General features: G+C 36.6%; 1 protein-coding gene and 1 pseudogene across 1 annotated transcript in view; both read right to left on the reverse strand.

The window, feature by feature from the left end:
- The window catches only part of LOC122917727 (COBW domain-containing protein 1), a 57,758-nt gene that overhangs the window by 21,338 nt on the left and 12,429 nt on the right, over window positions 1–23,991 (reverse strand). Inside the window, exons 5-8 of the mRNA XM_044265947.1 lie at window positions 11,304–11,363; window positions 9,902–9,939; window positions 4,706–4,752; window positions 2,447–2,533 (exon numbers count right to left, since the gene is read on the reverse strand). Coding sequence (XP_044121882.1) covers window positions 2,447–2,533; window positions 4,706–4,752; window positions 9,902–9,939; window positions 11,304–11,363 — 232 coding nt within the window. The remainder of the gene's footprint in view (window positions 1–2,446; window positions 2,534–4,705; window positions 4,753–9,901; window positions 9,940–11,303; window positions 11,364–23,991) is intronic.
- Window positions 19,826–20,888, reverse strand: LOC122917728 (annotated as a pseudogene).

Here is a 23,991-nt window from a genome sequence, read left to right on the forward strand (position 1 = left end):
TGATTCATAAACATCCAGTAATTCTAATGTTCTCAAAATGAGAAGATAAATCAAGACTTATCTTTACTGAAACTCAATTATCCACAAGCACACATCGTGGAAATGGCTATACACAGGCTAGAAATAAAAACCTAGTTGAGTGGTTTTGACCCCAGCTTGTCCTCAGTTTTCACACTAAGTCAGGCATTCAGGTTTTTCCACAGAATAACATCTTTGTTCTTTAACTAGAATCCATACCCACTCTGCCCATCCTTCCCTTTCTGATACTACTAAGATAAGGAAAGAGGACTTCTTCTGTATGGCACCAAAATACTTGTTAAATTCTTTTCAACAAACTATACACCTCATCTATTTCTCTTTAGACCATAAATTCCATTGCCTTTAGCATTACTTGCTTAATATATGCGCCTTTTTTCAAGCTTATTCTCACGGGTAAGACTTCCCATCTACAATGATTCTAAGTCAAGTCTCTCTACCATTTCACATGGTTCTTAATCTTTTCTACTGAATATATTGTATAACCTGATGGCCACTTCCTCTCAGGTATGTTCACTTTCTTTTTTTTTTTTTTTAAAGATTTTATTTATTTGACAGAGAGAAATCACAAGTAGATGGAGAGGCAGGCAGAGAGAGAGAGAGAGAGGGAAGCAGGATCCCTGCTGAGCAGAGAGCCCGATGCGGGGCTCGATCCCAGGACCCTGAGATCATGACCTGAGCCAAAGGCAGCGGCTTAACCCACTGAGCCACCCAGGCGCCCCGGTATGTTCACTTTCAAGTCTGATGTAAAATGGAGGGTCAACACCCAAAGGGTTTGTAATTTATCGAAGCACTGTGTACAAATTCTTTCCTGGTACTGCTGTACAGAGCAGGCCGGCAACGAGCTGGCTACCAGTCAACAGTGCTAATGTTAGAGACCCAGCTTAAATAGTCAGCAGGCAGACAGAAAGCTCTGTAGCAACAATCCTTCCTTTTGTGACAAAAATGTTTGCTACATGGATTTATGTTTTCCTTTCCAGCAATCACAATGATGTAGAGGATTTTGAAAAGAGAAACAAAATTTAGGAGACCAGTGTCAAAAGGGGTAAAAGAACTAATCTCCATTCGCTGCTTTCATCTTTCTAGACTTTTCAAAAATATCAACCATTTTTCTATTTCTTTTATTCACTGTAGCTTGAAATTACTATGTAAACCAGGAAACAAAATCAACACTCTAACAATAACAGTAGCTAACAGAGCACTTGCTATTGTGTAGAGCACACTGCTAAGTTTACCAACACTGTCATGAACGCTTTTACCGAACTTAATGAAGTAGTCATTATTTCCTATTTTAGAGGAGAATTTAAAAGAGCACACCAAGAAACAGACCAAGGAGTAAAACCCAACCACATTCCAAAGTCCATCATCTTAAACACTATGCAGCACTACCTGCCCTCCACATGCAGACAGTATTAGTTTTCTATAGTAAAGACTCAAAGGATATTAACATTAAAATAAAACAAAATATGCAGAAAAATAGGAATTTCTTTCTTTTTTAATCATTAATCACTGCAGCCAATCTCCTCATGAGCCTTACCTTTACTGATTCAATTTATAACACACTATGTAACCTGGTACTGACAGAATCAAAATGCGATGTCAGCAGATTACATCCATTAAAGAGGACTAATAATAAAAGCTATTGAATGTCTCTTTGTAGATGGCATTTCTTAATTTAGGTCTTAAAAGATAATTCAAAGTCCCTGAACTCTCATCTCGTTTGAAAAGTCCAAATGACTCTTGGGTCATTTAGCATAGATTTGACCACCATTCATATTGTCCTATGTTGACCAACCTTGGCCATGGACTCTGAAGACATTAAAGCAAGCTGGAAGACAGACACATTTAGTTGACAGTCAAGGAAGACAGGTCAGTGAGGGTTCAGGGAAAGGAGACCACCTGAGTCAGGACAGATTTCACAGGGGCCCAAAGGAGAAAAGATGCTGGGAGGACTCTACAGAATGGATAAAATTGTTTAAAAAAAAAAAAAAAAGGCAAAGAAAACAGAGACAATGAAGGAATTCAAGAACTGGCAGAGAAAGAGTGAGAACATGTAAGAGTAAAGAAAGGATATGGCAAGACACATCCTTGGGAAAGTAAGTCGTCCTTAGTTAAGCTGGAGAACTTCCTTATAGGGAAAGAGTCAAAGAGAGCACAGGAAAAAGAGGATGGAGTCAGAAAACCGTGACTATCAGTCTATGAATTCTAACTATATTCTGTAAGAAATGGGGAATGCTTTTATATATTACTATTTACATAAGAGTCAATTAGGCATCAACAATAAGTGATTCCAGAACGGTATTTGAAGCAGGTCAACCTTGAACCTCAAGTTTCTATAGGGTAACATTGGAAAAATATTTTGTATGGTGCAGTTTGGATTTGTAGGTAGTTAACACATAAAACTTCATACCTAATAGCTGTTCTTAATTTGCTTAAATCCTCTTCTGAAACCAAGTCTGTTTTATTAATGATGACGATATCTGCCAAAGCAACTTGTCTAAATTAGAAAACAAAGAACAGATGTCAAAAGAGAAATGTTAAGAAATTAAAAATAGAAACATCTTCAGATCAAATAGCATTGAGGACTATATAGTATTCTATATGGTAATTGGTTTTACTCCTATTTATCATTCTTCAAATAGTAGGAATAAATTCCATCTATCACTATATAAATTCAGTTTTCACATATATTCATTCAAAAAATATTTACTAAGTGGTCTCACTTGCTACTCTGAAACTGAAAAGACAAACCCCCAAAATTTACAATCAAGAATAATTTTCAACTCATAATTTCTTTGTAAAGAAATGCATATAATTCAGATATTCAATATGGTAAAAATATAGACAGTCTACTGACTAAAATATTCCATGTTATCACATGGAATTTTCAGAGAAATAAAACAAATTAACACTAACACTAAACAGGTTTTTTAAAACTACAGAAGATACATCAGGATCGTAAACAAATATCTTCTTAATCATCACTAGAAATTTATCTGTGTACATTTATCTGTAAAACTGAAACACAGACATTCAAGTTAAAGAATGCCATTCTGTCCCATTGATAGAATGCTAGATAACAAAATAGCTTACTATAAATAGAAGTTCTATTTTCTGTTAACAGGAGTAGCAGAGCTGAGGATTCTTTAAATTTTCCTCAATTATTCAGGAAATTTTAATCACTAGGCTATTTATTCCTAATTCTAGTTTTATGCTACCTGAAGATAAAGCCATTTATTTAAAAGGAGATAGGAAAATTCTTAAAAATAAGTTAACTTTGATTTACTGAAAAAGCAAGTTTCAACAGTATGTACATTGCATCATAATCTCATTTCTGTTTAAGTAAGTTTTCTATGAATAAAGATTTAATGTGGACATCATCAAATATAAACAGTTACTATCTTTAAATTGCAGCCCTTCTATATTTAACTTTATTTATTGGTTTTTTTTAAAGATGTATTTATTTGAGAGAGAGAGAAGGAGTGGGGGGAAGGGGCAGAGAGACAGGGTGAGAGAGAGAGAGGCAGACTCCCGGCTGAGCACATAGCCTGACTCTGGGCTGGATCTCACACCCACAGAACATGACCTAAGCCAAAATCAAGTCGCTTAACTGAACGAGCCACCCAAGTGCCCCACCTTTATTGTTGCTTTTATGACACTTTGCTATTTTCTATTTGGCTTATTTATATTTTCCATAATAAATATACTTTAATAAGGAAGAAAATTACAAAAGTGTTTAAGTTCAGTCTAACCTGAATCATACCTACCTACGCACTGCAGAATTCGGGCAGGATTACAGCATCACAGAGCACCATATCGCAGAATGAGAGGGAGCCAGGTGCTTGCCTGCCTTCTATTATTTGTCTGGGTCATCCTTAGCAAATCTCAGGGAGACCCCCCCCAACCTCAGCAGCACACTTAGCAACAGTGGATTATCCCAAAGCCTTCTTCCCCCATTAGGAAGAATATGCTTAGGGTAGGCAAACTAATTTAAATATTTCTAAGTCTTAAGACAACCCAGTTAGGACGAAGGTACTAAACAAAAAAATGTTCTAAATGCCAATTAAAACTTTTTTCATATTTCTTCCTCTTTTGTTCTGAATAACAGTGAATACAAAAATCAAATGAATTACTGTTGAAGAAGGTAGTAAGTGAACCAACTCTTCTTTATAATCCTCTTGAATCCCAATGAAACTATGTAAGAACAAATAAACAGTTTTAAATGTTCACCATTCCCAAGCTCCTCTCAAAGAACTGCTATGCCCAACAACACTCATTTTAAGCTGTATATTAAAGTTTTAAATAAAATTTTAGTTATCAGGGCACCTGGGTGGCTCAGTGAGTTAAGCCTCTGCCTTCGGCTCAGGTTGTGATCTCAGGGTCCCGGGATCGAGGCCAGCATGGACCTCTCTACTCGGTGGGGAGCCTGCTTCCCCCTCTCTCTCTGCCTGCCTCTCTGCCTGCTTGTGATCTCTCTGTCAAATAAATAAATAAAATCTTAAAAAAATTTTTTTTTAGTTATCAGACCATTATAAACAGCAATTCAATTTCAGGAAAAAAAGATGACAGATTTTCCTTTACTGTGTTTCTGTATTTCTCACTTTGGTTTTCAGAATAATTTTCTCTTTTCAATTAGCCAGTAATCAATATATACTTTGAATATGAATACCTAGAAGCTTCATTGATAAGGCCTTCTGGTTTTTCTTCTTCTAAATGCTAAACAAAAACAAAGTTTGAAAAAAGTTACTGTGGGAAAACACAAAATGCTAATGTCAACACACAAAGAATTTTACTTTTGACACACCTTTCTTGCTTCTAATATAGATTTCAACAAATTCTATTACTGAATACACAAATGCAGAGCTAATTTTTCTAATGAAATAATTTTATTCCCCATTTGTAATTATTTTCCCACAGTGAACCTGTGGGAGTTTTTTGGGGGAGGGGGCAGGACTTAAATTCTGTCCCCCTGACATCTCCTTTTTCTTAAAAGGAAAACCTTTCAGATTTAAATAATGTCAATAAAAACAAAGAGCATTACAGTTCAAATTATAGGCCTCTTCCTTTTCACAAAACTGTTTTTGTTCTAAATATTCATTATTACTTACATATAAAAGAGGTAACCACTGAAATAAACTTTCTTAAAATCTAATACACTTCCATCCATCCCAGTCCCACACCTCACTTCGCACCCCAGCATCACACACAATACAGATTCAGTGCTGAGCCCTTCCTAGTCCCTCGAAAAAAGCTGTGGGAAGGCCTCAGCCCCAATTCTAGCGTAAGAACAGCTGATCATTTAGAGAAACCCACACCTGACTGACCTGGCCCCTCAGTGTAACTGTTTACCTTGCTGACCTCTCCAGAGTCAAGCCAGCTCCAAAAAAATATTGTGACACTGACCCAGGGACCCACAAGCTACCTTTCATCTCCCTAGAAGCAGTTATTACTTTTCCATAATTCTCTTTAAATCCCTAAAGGCATCAATGCCATAAGGTTCATCCTGCAAAACATTCCACCTTCGTTACTTTAACCTTTAATACTTGCTCCCTGTCACAAGAAAAAGCTGCCTTGTGAGGTCAGAGGCAATTTGATTATATTAATATTCTTTGTATTTGAAATCAAACTTCGCAAATTCTTAAATCATTTTACATACATTATCTCATTTAGCCTTCAAAGGATTAGAGGAAATGGCTATTCTCATTTTATAAAAGAAGAAACTAAATCTAATACTGTCACAATAGTATCAGAATAGTATCACAGGATACTCTTTTATACACGGGTATTTTTCAAAAACTGAAATCATACTCAATATAAGTAAAATGATCATAATTTTAAAACCTTGTGAATGAAAGCTTTTTATGTCATATAAAATCAATCTTGGATACGGATGTTACATAAGTGTTAACAATCATGTAAGAGTATACTCATAGAGATTACCTAAAAATTGCATTCATTATTCCATTATTACAGTATTGAATCAAAAACTGTTCCTTGACAAAAGACGAGTTTACTATTTTTGTTAATTATTCTTAGCCTGAGGCCACTGCAAACCCTATTACTATGTCCTGTAGAGAATAAGGCTGTTACCATCCTGGAAATAGTTAACTGGCACCAGGCTCAACAAATATCTGTTGAATGAATTCTAGTTAACACCCCTATTTGTTGACAAAGATGAGTGGATGTTGTTATTTGAAATATTCTATATAATGTGCAGCAACAAATCCCCTTCTATTCAGCCGTTCATCTATTTAATAAAGATGTATTTTTAGCAAGGTACCTATTTCTGAAAGATCCTGGGATATTCCAGATTTGAAAATTTGAAACATTTTTCAAAATATTGTATCACTGACCTTTTGGGAGCCTTATTTACATATGAATTTGGGGCTATCTGGCTGTGAGTTGGTGGTGTATAAAAAAAAGACATGGCAGGAAAATTAGATTTTTTGTTTTTGAATTTCCATACCTAAATGGAACTAATAGTAGTTTCACAAAGTTACCCACGTTTTTAACACATTTACTTCTCCAGAAGATTAGAAATCTATATGTAAAGCTAACTGGGAAAAACCAACATTTTACTACCTTCAAGCTGTCAAGAAGTACCAAATATAAAAACACATTAAAATCCCCAAAATAAAAATGACCAATGTGTACAATTCTATTATGGATAAAGCACATAATTATCACACATAATTATACAAAAGGAGACAAAATCCCCATTCTATACATTTTTGAAGACCATACAAATATAAAGAAATAATAAATGCACACTAGCATTTATTTTCTCCGGGTATCAGCCCAATATTTACTTCCCTTATGCAACTTCCTATTTTCCCAAGCCAAACTCTGCAAAAAGACTAAAATCAGTGTCTGTTATTCAAAGGGACATTCTCCAATACTCATGACTCAGTTGGATAACTTCCCTTTTATAAAGTTAAAAAGTGGGAATTTTGATATTCTGTTCTACCTGTACAAGCAAGGAAGGAAAACATCTGCAAATTTTTTTTTCCAAAAATTTTAGAGTGTGTGTGTGTGTGTGTGTGTGTGTGTGAGAATGTATACATATACCCAAAGGATTCCTCATCTCTGCTGAGAGACCATGGCTTTTGCTTATATATTAAAAAAGACAAAAATGATTTTGGTACTAATGAACACAACACGTCCCAAAAATCAAGATTCAACCCTCCAACTCAGCACACGTAAGAAAGAAAGAAACCCTCTGAAATAACACCACTGTAGACCCGACTTCAGCAAGGGCTACTGGGTATCCTCTCCTGCAGAAACTGAAATAAGCTGGACTTATTTCACTTCTTTCCATTTGGGTCACTGTTTTTGACCCGAATGGAAAGAAATCTAGTGTCAGAGATGTCAGATGACATTTTAAAAAAAGCATCAGCAGCTCTCTCTTCTCCAAGGACTGGTTATAGATCTGACGCTATTTCAGCTGTTAGAAAACGATTGTTGCATAATGTCAATCTATTTATTTTTCCAGTCTTTTCCAAGCCCAACTGTTTTCTGACTGAATTGTTTCAACAGCTAGTGCAGTGTAACAGAGGAGCTGGAGAGAAACCTCTCACTTGACCTTTCCTGTGTAACTTCATCCATTGATTCTATTGCATTCAATGCTGTCACGTTTGTAGAACTGAAAAGAACAATGTTGGTAGCCTGGGTGTCAAGTCCTGAGAATAGAGAGCTGTCATTTGAAGTTGTCCAATTCTTTGCCCGTGATTAAAAAATGAATATTTCAGATCAATGGGTGGCAATCCCATTAGAGTGATAGCCCATGATATCAATTACCACTTCAGTTTCAATTTGGCTGCCCGGCCACAGGGTACCATTTCTCAGCTTTCCTTGTGATGGGCTGGCTCTGTGAAGCATGACATCCTTAAATTGCTGCCCATCATCCAAGTGTCATTACTCGCACTGCCTCAGAATGCTCTGAATCACAAGCAGCTACTGGGGTCAAGCTGTGCAACCAGAGGAATTGGACAAGTGGGCAAATCCTTCATATAAAGGAAAAGTTATTTATCTGGCATCTGACTTAGAAAATCTAAAGTTTCCATTATCCTGACAGTATGTCAGTTTTGTGTAGGTATATTGATTTAATAATTTAAGAGGTTTTATCAAGGTGGCAGGAGGTTAAACGTTTACTGTGTTTGCATTATTCAGAATGTTGCTTTGTTTATTTGGCCCCAATTACACTGATAATAGATTCTATTTAACTCCTCTGCACATCCAAATAAACACATAAAATTATTCAACTCTGGGTGTGGTATGTTAAGTCTATCAAGAAAACAAATAAGATATCTTAACTGCTACCTCTCCCATGGGTATCCCAAATTTGGTAATAAATGTATATAAGAGAGGAGTTCAAACATGCCTATAGTAAACATACAGAACTAACAACTTGATTTATTTGGATTCCTCCATGAATATTTTATTAGAAATATCATGATTTCAGAAAAGTCAGAATTTTTCTGAGTAAAACTGTAATACTGGGAATCTTTCTTTGATTCTTTTTTTCTTTCTTTATTTTCTTTGATTCTTAAGATGACTAATAAATTTGGACTTAAAATCTACAAAGAAATAATTTTCCAAACAGGTCAAATTAGGTGCTCTATTCCTGAGGGAACTAAAGGGCTGGTGAAGGGATATTGGGAACCACTTAATAAGTCCGCTGTATTCTGAGAGCATAACTTTATTGAAGGTTTAGAAGGAAAACACTTTTAAGATTTTATTTTGTTAAGTAATCTCTACACCTGACATGAGGCTCGAACTCACAGCCCTGAGATCAAGAGTCGCATGCTCTACCAACTGAACCAGCCAGGTGCCCCAGTAGGAAAACGTTTTCAAATTAACAAATTCAGATATACGATGGAGTAGAATACAAAACTGACGTGTATTTTAATTTTATTTATTTATTTATTTGACAGAGAGAGAGAGAGAGAGAGAGATCTCAAGCAGGCAGAGAGGCAGGTAGAGAGAGAGGGGGAAGCAGGCTCCCTGCTGAGCAGAGAGCCCGATGTGGGGCTCGATCCCAGGACCCTGAGATCATGACCTGAGCCAAAGGGAGAGGCTTAACCCACTGAGCCACCCAGGTGCCCCGAATGTGTATTTTTAAATATTAAATTTAAACTTCTGAGAAATGATTATTTAGAAGGCTATCCACATCCTAGATTGAGACGGGGAGATGGAGGATAATTTCATTCTCTTCTCCCTTCAGTAGTATTTCACTTGGAAAGTTGAAAAGTACTGTTTTATTTTATGCAACATGTTTCTAAAAATCTTACTAAGTGCATTTTATGAATTTAAGTCCATTTAAATGCATTTGAAGAACTTGGTAGTTACGAAAACATTCACAGGAGGCTGCCTTTTAAGGGAGAGTTTATCCTCAAACACATATGTATAAATCCTGATTTCTTCAAAATAAGGTAAAGCAATTATTTTTTAATGCAATTATTTCCAGTCTGTGTCTGATAGAAGTTTAACACGAGAAAAAAGTTCTCATATGCTTTATCAAGCTCAACTGCTTCTACCAAATGGAAAAATACATCAACATTGAGGCTGAGTCCCAATAAGGAGTTACACATACCCAAACTTTATCCTGTAATATCATCTTTACAAAATATTACACTTCCAACTTCTATCACATTAAGCCAGAGTAATAAAAAATAAATACTTAATTTTAAAACAATAATTAAAAGACACAGAAGTTTCATCTATTGCTTATGATATGAGCAACAGATGAAGTTAAAACTTTTTGTTAAAATATTCAAACAAAAATGTAGAAAAAATAATGTAATCAATTCCCAGATACCTAGCTTTTAACAAATTATTAGCAACTCACAGCAATCTTTCAACTTACTTTTAATCCATATTTTGAATCCACAACAGTTATGATACCTACAAAAGAATACATCTTTTAGTCACCTTTATGTTTGAGAATGAAAATCACAACCTATTTAAGTTCACAAATTTTACTCAGTAAATATTTTTTGTTATTGTGCCAAAGCTGATATTTAATTCAATTCCATGAACAAGCAGACACATTTCAAATGTGTACTGAGTGCCTAGCACCATTTTAAGGCATTAGAGAGGCTATAAAATACTTTTTTAATTGAATAAACAAAGAAGTAAATAAGAAAATAAGATTTCTTTGGCCTTTAAAAAGCTTACAATCCAAAATATGATGAGACAAATTCCATAATATAAACTGGAATGTGATAAACCACCCAGACAGGTTATTTCCAGTTTATATTCACATTATCAAAATCAAGACTTTTCTTTCTTTCTTTTTTTTTTAAAAAGATTTTATTTATTTATTCGACAGAGAGAGAGACCACAAGTAGGCAGAGAGGCAGGCAGAGAGAGAGGAGGAAGCAGGCTCCCTGCTAAGCAGAGAGCCCGACGTGGGGCTCGATACCTGGACCCTGGGATCATGACCTGAGCTGAAGGCAGAGGCTTTAACCCACTGAGCCACCCAGGCGCCCCAAAATCAAGACTTTTCTTAACATTTAATTTACTGCTTAATAAATCTGAGATGCCTTAAGATATCTTATTCCTAGTAATTTGCACAAATCTAACTCACACAAGTATTTTCCATAACACGTACCTAAGTTTCCAACGGTCAATTAGTTTGGCAACCTCTGAATTTGTACGTCGAGTAATTTTTTCAAATGGCAAGAGCAGAATGAGTCTGATGATGCCTAGGGAATTCAACCAGCTACACACTACATACACTAGAGCCAAATGATTAGGCACAGTCTTAAATTTCACTCTTGAGTCTATGGAAGACCTGGTTTAAAGAAAGGTAAAGGGGAGGCAGGTCATAGTTACTTCATTCAGAAAGTTTCCTTATATCTTAAATGAAGTCTATGAATAAAATTGCCCAAAAGTGTTAAGGCAAAGAAGTAAGGGGTGGGTGGGGACTTTGCTTAATTTTTATCTTCAAGGGAAAATGAAAGCAAAAATAGAATCCTCATACTGCATATTTTAAGTAAAGTAGAATAAATCAAACATAGGATATAAGAAACTGACATAGCATTTTAAAAGGAAAACCTTAGCGGAAGCACTAAATTGGGAGCCGACACTGAGACCTTATATCTAGTTCTACCACTGTCTGGGGCTTTGGAATCTTACTTCATTATCAAACTAAACAAATTTAAAAAGTAAAAATGCGAAGATTAAAATTATAATGTGAACAACAACAAAAAATTTAACCATAACATTTTACTTGAAAACAAAAGAATATTTGCTTTTCAACTTACCATCAAGATAAATATCAACCCCTAATTCAGCATCAACCCAAAACATAGAAGCTACAGCACCTGAAAAATATATAAAATATTCATCAAACAAAAATATTTACTCAAACTGAGAAACACTATTCTAACTAGGCTGTTTTAACATGTCCTAACAGAATTAGCAGGCAAACACATATACAAATGATGTATGGCTTTCCAAATTTCTTTATGGGAATTACAATGACAGAATCTTTTGCTATTTGTACTCATTTCTTCCCCTTTCCCTTTTCGCCCCCAACTCTGAAAAAAAGGAAAGAAAGGAAAAGAAAAACGGATCAGCTCTTACGACGTACAAACCCAACACCAAGCTTCTGTCGATGCCATAATAATCTGCCAATAGATACTGCCAAATAATCTGAGCACTATGGATATGTGCACGTGGGAATTATTTTTATGTTTTCTGTCCCTAATTTAATAATCATACAGTTCATAAATAATCAGTTATCTCTCTAGAGGGAAGCAAAACACAACATAGATAATTCGGAAGCCACTTGACCGAAAAAGAGAAAAACTTGTAAGTTTTAGAGAAGAAAAAGACCAGAGGCAAAACTGTATACTCTCTGTCATTACCAGTAAAACTTATACTGTTTACTTAATACTGATATAAAATGTGGGTCTGAGGAAAAATAATTTCTAAATAAGAAATTAAAACTTGTTTTTGATGCACACTGGTTCAGTAGCAAAGCACGCGCCCTGATCAGTATGCCACCACGCAAGAAAAGGGAAACTGGCCGTAAAGAAAGTATTTGATTTTTCAAAGCATCACAGGTCCAGTTAGTGACAGGGCTGTCTAAAAGAATGAGTACTGGGGAAAAACAAGGATAACTGAACTCATTCCCGTGTCTGAAGCTGTCCACCTAGCCCAAGGAGATGTGGTCCCCCAAGCATCACTCTGTGTCAACAGTGAAATACCTGTCAGCTGTTTACAGTGATTACTCATGCAAGATATAGCAAGGGCCACAAGATCTAATGGTTTCCTGATACCTATTGATTTTTTCCCAAAAACTTAATAGTTTTCCAATTTGACTGAAATAGGATTTGTGAGTAACAGGAGAGAATCAATGCCTGTTCTTTTCAAGGAAATTACTTTACCATGACAATTATTTAGCTTAGAACTGGAGAGTGTCAGTCTCCTAAACGGGAAACAACTGAATTGCCAATAAGAATTTTCTTCACTTACTTGGCTAACAACATGATTTTAATTAATGAGGGAGAAAAAAGGAAATCTACTATGAGCATCATTACTTCAAACAGTAAGTCATAAAAGAGACTTAATTTTTTTCACTCAATAAAATTCCACCTTGCTCATAAACCTTTTTTTAAATTCATGGATTACTATTCAAATAGCTTACAAGTCCTACACAGTTAACATTCGTGTTGTATTAAGTTGAATTACAAGAGGGATATTGGAGCTTTTTTCCTAAATCTGATGTGCATCTTTGGTAATATCTGGCTACCCAAGAAGGAACCATCTGAAACTCAGATGCAGGTGTTTAGCAAGAAGAATAAAGATGAGAGAGTAAGTTGATCAGTAGTTCCAAACCCAGGCTGATTTTTCTCCCTAGGGAGTATTTGTCAACATCTAAAGATCTTTTTAATCGTTTCAACTAGGGGAATGGTACTGGTATTTAGTGGGTAGAAGCCAGGGATGCTGTTAAACATCCCACAAGGCAAAAAACAAACAAAACAAAACAAAGAAACAAAAACATCCCACAATCCATAAGACAATCCCCTACAAAAAGGAACTATCCAATCCAAAATATTTAAGTTGTGCCAATGTTAAGAAACCATTAGCTAGATTATAGAATCTCCCTTATTCAAAACCAATTACAACTAAAATTTAAAATAAAATTTTAAAAGCCAAATTTTTATCAGTAATAACGAAATATAGAACCTCCTATGATGAATATTGAAAAGTGATAGTCTAAATAAGAAACAAAGTCCTATGTGACTTCTGATAATTCTTCATTCTACCCTCCCCATAAATGGTTGTAGGGAAAGAGTTTACAGAATCCAAATACTTATCAGAAACAGCTTTCAAAATGGTACGGGGAACTGAACGAGAAGTAAGTAATACAGGAAAAAGTCAACCAAGGGTAAATTTTCTAACCATTTCTATATTTTTTTAAAGATTTTATTTGAGAGAGAGACAAATGACAGAGCATTAGAGGGGAGAAGGTCAGAGGGAGCAGATTCCCCGTGGAGCTGGGAGCCTGATGCAGGACTTGATCCTGGACTTCAGGATCATGACCTAAACCAAAGGCAGTTGCATAACCAACTGAGCCACCCAGGCGCCCACCATTTCTACATTTTTGGAGGAGGGGGTCACGTTCTAGGGCTCAGAGCAAAATGAACTGAAAGGTCTGAGGCTCGAGGATATACCCACACAAGATATGGAATATATATTCATGAGTAGCTGGAGGAAATTCAAGAGAGGAACACTTGGGTACTTTAAAGACAGCTGAGCCTGAAAGTCTGCCCATCTGAAAGATCTGACTGGATCTCTCAGTCACCCTTTTTCTTTGCTTCCCCTTCCCTGCTCCCAGTAATACCCAGCATTCAAATTGAGGCCTAGGAGAAAAACACGTTTAGGTAAGATGGGTAAGATATTGAAAGTAATTCAACACCATATGTAAGTAGACTGATGTTCTCTACGTCAATCACCAACATGCTGAAAAAACCAATGTACATATATTACAGCTTAGAAGAAAACAAAAAAGATGAAAAAAAGAAAAATGTTAAAGAAATGAATAAGGCATATAAATGGCACAGAACCCATTCTGGAAGGAAACATAACCAAAGAAACATAATCAAAGAAAATTCTCAAAGGTCTATTCATAATAGAGAACTTAAAAAACAACATAATCAATTAAAAACAAACTCTCAAAGGCAAGATAAAGCAGAGTAGTATGAAATGGTACTTTGTGAAAGAAATAAACGTATATACCCAATAAACATATCATTACTTAACGAATTCTTTTAAAAGATCAAAGATGGAATAGACACTGGTGGAAACAGAATTACTGACGAAAGGGAACATGTGAGATGATTAAATACAGAAGCAAAAGACAATTTGAAGATAAAAGACAGGGAGAACAAAAGAAAATTCAATACAAGGGAAATTGGTGTCATAAAGTAGAGGACCCAATAATTGGACCAAAAAAAAGATCCTTATGGTAATAAATAAGGAAAATGCTCCTAACTGAAGACATAAACTTACAGAAAAAAGAGCATATTGTAATCCAAGAAAAAATGATTACAGATGACATGTAGATGTCCTTTGGTTATATTACTGACCTTCAAAAACGAAACAATTGTCAGGCATTTTGGATGAGAAAGCAAGTCACTTTCCAGGAGGCAGAAAAAAAAATTAGACTTTTCTATAGTAACAGTCATTGCCCCAACATAGTAAGATAATGACCATAAAGTTCTAATGAAAGTGTTCCCTAACGATATTACCTCCTGCCAAGTTGTTTTTCAACAATGAAAATACCAGGTAGACACACACAATACATTAAAGGAAACAAAAGCATTAAAACTCAAAAAATACATCACTCATAAATCCTTTCTGATGAAATAAAAAAGGAAATCCAGCGAATCAAAAATTACCAAGAGATCAAGAAGTAATATTTGCTAAGTTCTGAGGGAAGTTAACTGCGACCTGGAAATTTTAAACCTAGCCAAATAATCCTTCAGTTACAAGAACAAAAGACAAGCATTCTCAAGGAAGTATGCAAGAACTCAAGAAGGGGGGAACCTGGGTGGTTCAGTCAGTTGAGCATCAGACTCTTCGTTTCAGCTCAGGTCGTGATCTGTGTCATGAGACTGCACCCCACGTCGGGCTCTGCACTCAGCATAGAGTCCTCTTGGGACTTTTCTCTCCCTTCCCCTCTGTCCCTGCTCCCAACTCTCTCTCTAATAAATAAATCTTTAAAAAAAAAAAAAAAGTGAAAGAATACAGCATCTGTAGCTTGGAAGGATTACCTGACCATGAAAATCAGTCCAATCAAGAGATTTACCAACTCAGGAATGGAGAAGCCACAGTACTGAGCTAATGAGGACTAAACTGTTTAACACAGAACTAAACAAAGTATGAGAGAATGTAGATGTTAGAAATCTTACCACCACACACAATAAATCAAAACCAGGAGACAGGAGTAAGTGATAGTGTTCATTCTCTACTCCTTTATGTCAGGGAGTCAAGAAATACTCTGAACTGATACATATAGTTAAAAAACTAATTCATCCCATTTGTTTATGGTTTTAAGATTTTATGTATTGATTTGACAGATAAAGAGATAGCAAGAGAGGGAACACAAGCAGGGCGGAGTAGGAGAGAAGCAGGCTTCCTGCTGAACAGAGAGCCCAATGTGGGACTCGATCCCAGGGATCATGACCTGAGCCGAAGGCAGAAGCTTAACAACTGAGCCACCCAGACACCCCTGTTTATGCTCTTTATAACCTTTTTATCCCCCTTAACTCATATCCCTTCCAGTGGAAAAGCATTTTTCTGATAATTCAGAATTCCTTCATTCTTTCAAGTTCTTTTTTCAATTACATAGTAATTTTTTTGCTTCTACCCATCTTTTACTGAGCAATTTATTAAATTCATTTTAATGATATTAATAGGTGATTAATGGAGTATCTAACACGTGTTGGCTAACTTTAGGTGGTTTACATATATAATATACATATTTTTAATTGAGTAAAATGGTATATGACCTTATATTAGTTTCAGGTGTATTATATAATGTTTCCATATTTGTGTACATTACAAAGTGATCATCATAGGAAATCTAATTACCATCCAAAATACATAATTGATCCCCTTCACCCATTTCAGTCCTCAAAACCCTTTCCCCTCTGATAACCATCAATCTGTTCCCTGTATCTGAGTTTTGTTTTTTCTTTTCTTAGGTTCCACAGATTGATGAAATCTAACTTATTTCCCAGAGTTTGATACCCTCAAGGTCCATTCCCGTTGTCACAAATAGCAAGGCCACTGTATATATATATCACATCTTTCTCCATTCATACATCAACAAACATCTTAAGTTGCTTCCATATCTTGGCTACTGTAAAGAATGATGTAATGAACATAGGGGTGCAAATATCTTTTCAAATTAGTTTTCATTTTCTTCAGAAAAGTACATACAATAAAATAGCTGATTACATGATAGTTCTATATTCAATGTTTCGAAGAATCACCATAGTAATGAAAGTGTACGCAAATGGAAAACCACCACTTTCTGCAGTGGCAGCACAATCTGCATTCCCACCAACAGTGCAGGAGGGTTCCCTTTCCTCTGCATCCTCACCGCTTATTTCCTGCCGATTTGATTCTAATAGGTGTCAGGTGGTATCACACTGTGGTTTTGATTTGCATTTCCCTGGTAATTATTGAATCTGAGTATCTTTTCATGTGCCTGTTGGGCATCTCTATATGTTCTTTGGAAAAATGTCTATTTGGATCCTCTGCCTTCTTTTCAGTCAGTTTTTTGTTTTGTTTTTGCTAGCGAGTCTTTACAAATTTTGGATATTAACCTTATCAAATACATGATTTGCAAATATTTTCTCCTGTTTTTTCATTTTATGGATGGCTTCCTTTGTTGTCTAAATGCCTTTTATGAGACTGACGCGCTACCTACTGCGCTAACGAGGCACCTGTCTAAATGCCTTTTAATTTTATATAGTCCCAACTACTGATTTTTGTTTTCTTGCCTTTGCTTTTAGTCAGATCCAAAAATGCAACACCAAGATGGATGTCAAGGAGCTAAATTATCTGTTTCCTTCTAGGAGTCTTATGGTTTCAGGTTTTATATTCAAGTCTTCCCTCCATTGTGAGTTAACATTTTTATCATGTAAGACAGTAGTCTAGTTTCATTCATGTAGCTGTCCAGTTTTTTCATCACCATTTATTGAAGAATCTTTTCTGCTCATTGTGTATTCTTGCCTCCTTTGTCATGGTTTAATTGGCCAGAAAAGCATGGGTTTTTATCTGGGTTCTCTATTATTTCATTGATCTGTTTTTATGCCAATACCATACTGTTTTCATATTACAGCTTTGAAGTACAGTTTGAAGTCTGGAACTGTGACATTTCCCATTTGCTCTTCTTTCTCAAGCCGGCTTTGGCTATGGGGCACCTGGGTGGCTCACGTGGTTAAGCATCTGCCTTCGGGTCAGGACATGATCCCAGGGTCTGGGGATTAAGCCCTGTATCGTGTCCTCTGCTCAGTGGGGAGCCTACTTCACCCTTTCCCTCTGCCTACAGCTCCCTCCCTCCCAGTTGTGCTCTGTCAAATAAAAACAAAACAAAACAAACAAACAAAAAAAAGAACAAACAAAAAACCTGCTTTGGCTATTCAGAGTCTTCTGTGATTCCCCACAAACCTTCGAATTATTTGTTGTGGGGCAGCTGGCTGCTTCAGTCAGTTGAGCACACAACTCTTGATCTCCCAGTTATGCATTCAAGCCCCATGTTGGGGTGTGTGTGTAGAGATTACTTAAAATATTTTTATAGCTTTGTGAGAAATGGCATTAAAATTCTGAAAGAGTTGACAACGAATATGTATACTGCTTTGGATAGTATGGACATTTAACAGTATTAGATCTTAAAAAAAAAGAGCATGGAATAACTTTCTATTTTTGTGACTTAATTGCTTTCATCAATGTCCTACAATTTTCCACGTACAGATCTTTCACTTCCTTAGTTACATTTATTCCTAGGTATTCTCTTTTGAATGCAAATTGTTTTGTTAGGGTTGTTGCAAGGATTGTTTCCTTAATTTCTCTGACAGTTCATTACTTGTACATAGAAACACAACAGCTAAGTATATACTGATTTTGTATACAGCAAATTACTAAGTTCACTTATTTTGGTTTTTTGGTAGAGTCTTTAGGGTGTTCTATATATAGAATTATGTCATCTGCAAAAAGTGTTTTATTTCTTTCTTTCCAATTTGGATGCTTTTATCTCTTTTTCTTGTGTTATTGTTGTGGGTAGGACTTCCAATACTATATCGAATAAAACAGGCAAGAATGGGCATCCTTATTTTGTTCCCAAGCTGAGGAAAAGCCTTCAGCTTTACACCACTGAGTATAGTTTGTCATGTATGGCCTTTATTATATTTAAGTACATTCCCTCTATACCCACCTTAAGAGTTTTTATCATAAATGGAGGCTGAAATTTATCAAAGATTCCGTCTCCATTTACTGAGATGAGCACATGATTGTCACACTTCGTTTTGTTAAGTGGTGTATCACTGACTGATTTGCAGATGCTAACGCATCCTTGCATTCCTGGAATAAATTCCATTGATCGTGGTGTATGATCCTTTTAATGTACTGTTGAATTCAGTTTGCTAATATTTTGTTGAGGATTTTTTTTTTTAATTTTACGATGAAATTTTTAAAGGATGATTACAGAAAAAGAAATAGGGTGAGGGAAAGCCAGGTCTATATAATGTATGAATACAAATAAATACAGAAGAAGAAAGGGAACCCCTACGACAGTGATTTTTCTGTTAACAGAGGACTGCTGGCAGTGTCGGAAGAAACACTTGGAGTATTATCATTAGCCTCAGAAGACATATGAGAGATACCCCAGGTACACCGTCTCCAGATAGCACCTTTAAGTTATGGGACAGAAAAAGCACCATTAAGACAAAATTTAAGACAATTGAATGCCATGACATTTCCCAGAACGCTTCGTACACTAAAATTTAATACATTAAAATATTCAGAATATTTTCAGACCTTGCTACAGAATAAAAGTCTGTAATATGGAGTTTTTAGAATGCAGCAAAACAAAAACAAAACAAAACATCATCCCAACATAGAACTCTACCTTACTACCAACTCCGAAAACGATAAAGAATTTCACCAGTAAATTGTTTCCATTTCTAAGCAGTTTGTGTAATTTGACGTCCACTGGAATTCTTTGGTTACTTTCATTGGCATCTCTGGACTGACCTTTCAGCCTGGCAGTGCAGGTCATATATTTTTATTCCCCCATTATGGAGATACTTGTGTGGCCTCCAGTGATTGCTCCGTCTCCCTATGTGAACCACTGAAAGTAACGCTCCTTCCTCAAAGCCAAGGACCTGACATTAACAACCTTATATGGGGCACATCCAAAGAACTATAAGGCAACCAAGCAAGCTATTCCTTACGTCCATGGAAGTTAAATAATCATCTGATGGAAGCAAATAAAACACAGCCTGAAATGCAAAGAATCTGCCCTACAAATTCTAGAAATGGATTTTTGGTGGTGCTTTGACTAAAGAAGCCAATTTTTAGGACCCATTTTCTTTCTTTTCCAACTTCAGATGGAGGACTTTTAACAGAATGTGAAGACCCTAGGTCAAGGAATATTGTAGCGGAAAGGACTTAAGCAATCATCCGATTCAAGTCCCTTACATAGAGATGAAGCCCTCAAGATGGAGAAAGTTTCCACAACTCCTTAACATCCTCCTGCCAGGGGGGGCAGAGCCAAGAGTAGAACCCAAACACAGACCCACAACTAGATGAACACCATTGCCTCTAAATTGTTCTATCTCACTACTTTTGAACCACCTTTCTCTTAAAATAGTGTGCACTCGCTTATACTTCCAAGTTGAATAATCCAGCACCTTGCTACTACAGTTTTGCTTTTCAAAGATAATAGTGGGGTCTCTTTTTAAGTAGAAAATCCTGGGATGAAGGGATACTGGGCATGAAATTCTGCCCGGGAGCCTGCCTGGAGGAGGTGTCCATGCTCATGTTTGGTCTTCATCTTGCACTGGCACTCCTCCACCAGCATCACCACCTTGACCACAGGGGCAAGGCTGGTGCAGTTCAGCTCCAAGTGCATTGTGGTGAACTTGGCAGGCGAGCAGTGAGAGCACAACATGTGGAAGTGTTGTGAAGCTCCAGGTAAATGAATGGACCCACATTTTCCAAAGCAAAGGTTGTTCTGTAGAACAACTTTCTCACAGTCTTCATGGGTGATTGGCTGAAGGGCACTGTCCTACAGGTCTCCTGATGTACTTTATGGCTTTTGATGGGCAGGATGATCCCCTGAGAGGCTGGGCTCATTCTGGCCACTCTGAAGAGGCCATAATTTCTTGGCCTCTTCCCGAAGAGGAGATTTCCCCATTTGCGTCCCATCTCTGGGCTGGGTGACGGCGTGGGTCCCAGGTGGGACGCGCTCAGGGACCAAGTCCTGGGGTGGATGCAGGTCTCTCTCGGGCTTCTTCCAGAACCTGTCAAATTTGAATAGCATCTTCCCTCTCTGCCTCTGGCCTTCTCCTACCCCTACGAGGTGGGGCACCACGACAAAAAGGTCTGGCTTCTCCTCGGCATCCTCGTGGTTGTCAAGGGGGAGCTCTCTGCGATCCCATTCTGGGAGCACAGGGGAGCCAGAACTAGGACTTGGGCGGCCATCTCGCTGTGCAGCCCTCCCTAGAGGCAGGAGCACCAGCAGCTGAAGTAAGAGAAGACACATGCTGTCGGGGGCCCAAGCTTCTTGCGCTTTCACAGATGGTGAGGCAGGTGGTTGGGGTTGTTGATTTTTGATTGCTGGCAGGATAAAGGGAATACATTCTCCCTTTTCACCTTGTTGAGGATTTTTACATCTATATTCATCACGGGTATGAGCCTATAAATTTTTCTTTAAAAGATTTTATTTATTTATTTGACACAGACAGAGAGGGATCACAAGTAGGAAGAGAGACAGGCAGAGAGAGAGGGGGAAGCAGGCTCCCCACCAAGCAGAGAGCCTGATGTGGGGCTCGATCCCAGGACATGAGATCAAGACCTGAGCCAAAGGCAGAGGCTCAGCCCACTGAGCCACCTCAGGCGCCCCCTATAATTTTTATTTATTTATTTATTTTTGGTGGTGTCCTTCTTATTTTGATATCAGGGTAATGTTGACCTTATAAGTTAGTTTAGAAGCTTTCCCTTCTCTTCAATAGTTTGGAAGAGTTTGAGAATAGATATTACATCTTTTTTATATTTTTGGTAGAATTCCCCAATGAGAACATCTGGTCCTGAACTTGCTTGCTAGGTTTTTTTAATTACAGATTCAGTCTTTTTTTTTTTTCTTTTTAAAGATTTTATTTATTTGACACAGAGAGAGAAGTCACAAGTAGGCAGAGAGGCAGGCAGAGAGAGGGGAGGAAGAAGGCTCCCTGCGGTGCAGAGAGCCCGACGTGGGGCTCGATCCCAGGACCCTGAGATCATGACCTGAGCCGAAGGCAGAGGCTTTAACCCACTGAGCCACCCAGGCGCCCCCAAATTCAGTCTTCTTACTAGCAATGCATCTATTCAGTTTTTCTATTTCTTCATGGAAGACTGGAAGTCTTGAGAGATTATGTGTTACTAGGAATTAACCCATTTCATTATCACAGTAGTCTCTTTTGATCCTCGATTTCTGTGGTATGGTAACTTCTCTTTCATTTCTGATTTTATCTTTTCAAAAAACAGCTTACTTTCATTGATCTTTTTCTATTGTTTTTTTTAGTCTCTATGTCATTTATTTCTGCTCTGAATCTTTATTTCTTTCCTTCTATTACCTATGGGGTTCATCTGTTCTTTTTCTAGTTCCTTTAGGTAGAGTTGTCTTTACGAACCTTGCTCTCAGAACTGCTTTTGCTGCATCCTATAGATTTTGGATTGTTGTCTTTCCATTTTCATTTGTGTCAAGGTATTTTTTATTTCTCCTGACTTCTTCATTGACCCACTGGTTACAACAGTTGCATGTTATTTAATCTCCACATATTTATGACTTCTCCAGTTTTCTTTTTATAATTGCCTTTGTCTCATACCACTATCAATGAAGAAGATATCTGACATGACTTCAATCTTCTTAAATTTACTCAGACTTGTTCTGTAGTCTAATACGTGATCTATTATGAGAATGTTCCATACGCAGAGAAGAATGTATGTTCTGCAGCTTTTGGATGATATGAACTGTATACAATTAACACTTGAACAATGGAGTTGGGACGCTGGCCTCCCATGCAGTCAAAAATCCACATATAACTTTTTAAAAAATATTTATTTATTTGACAGAGAGAGACAGAGAGTGTGCACATGCACAAAATCAGGGGGAGGGGAAGAGGGAGAGGCAGGCTCCCCGATGAGCAGGGAGCCCAATGACAAGCTTGATCCTAGAACCCTGGGATCATGACCTGAGCCAAAGGCAGAGGCTTAATTAACTGACTGAGCCTCCCAGATGGCCCAAATTTAACTTCTGATTCCCTAAAAGCTTAACTACCAATAATAGCCTACAGCCAAACTGATAATATAAATAATCGGTTAGTACATATTTTATAGGTTGTATTTTCTATCATATTGTTAAAATAAACTAGAAAAACGAAAATATTGAGAAAATAACATGGAACAGAAAATACATCTACAGTATCGTACTATAAAAAATCTGCATGTAAGTGGACCTGCCCAGGTCAAACCCATGTTGTTCAAGGGTTAACTGTAAACTTATTAAGTCCATCTGATCTCGTATGTTAAGGCTGTTATTTTCTTACTGGTTTTCTGTCTGGATAACCTACCCACTGATGTAAATGGAGTACTATAGTCTTCTAATAGTATTGCTGTCCATTTCTCCCTTCAAGTCTGTTAACATTTGCTTTATATATTTAGGAATTCCTATGTTGAGTGAATAAAAATTTTCAAACGTTACATCCTCTTGTTGGCTTGACGCTTTGTCATTGTGCAATGCCCTTTATCTTGTATCACAGACTTTGTTTTAAAGTCTATTCGGTTTGATATAAGTAGAGCCACATCAGCCTTCTTTCATTTACATTTGCATGGAATATCTTTTCCACCCCTTCACTTTCAGTCTGTGCATCATTAGATCTGAAGTGGATCTCTTATAGGCAATATATGGATGAGTCTTTTTTTTAATCTGTTCAACTACTAGACATCTTTGAAGATGTAGAAAATTAAAAAATCAATCAAAAAATCAAAATTATTTTAAAAGAGTATGTCCATTTACATACATATGTGGGGAGTATGTCCGTTTACATTTAAAGTAATTATTGATAGATATGTACTTCTTGCCATTTTCTTAATTATTTTTTGGCTGTTTTTGTAGTTCCTCTGTTTTTTCTCTCGCTCACTTCCCTTGCAGACTATATATACATACATACATACATTTTTATATATACATACAAAATATGCTCATACATATAGCTTATATATATGTTTTTATATACTTGTTTGTATACTCATATGCTCATAAATGTTTATATATACTTATATATAAATAAAAGCCTATTTCAAGTTGAAAGTACCATAAATTTGAATGTATTATAAAAACTCTAATTTCTGCTCTTCCCTCCACGTTTTGTTTTTGATGTTATATTTTACATCTTCTTCGTGTATCTCTTAATTTTTATAGTTATACTTAAGTTCACTTTTGTCTTTTAACCCACATGGTAGGTTTATAAATGGTTAATTTACAACCTTTACTACATATTTGCACTTAAAAGAGAGATTTCTATTTTCCCATGTTTTCTCGTTATTAATATCTTTCCTTTTCAGCTTAAAGAAGTCCCTTTAACATTTCTTGTAAGACCAATTTAGTGGTGAACTCCTTTAAGTTTTGTTCATCTAGAAAACTCTCCTCCAATTGTGAATGGCAACTGTAGC

Source organism: Neovison vison, chromosome 9 (assembly GCF_020171115.1).
Source record: "Neovison vison isolate M4711 chromosome 9, ASM_NN_V1, whole genome shotgun sequence".
NCBI lineage: Eukaryota > Metazoa > Chordata > Mammalia > Carnivora > Mustelidae > Neogale > Neogale vison.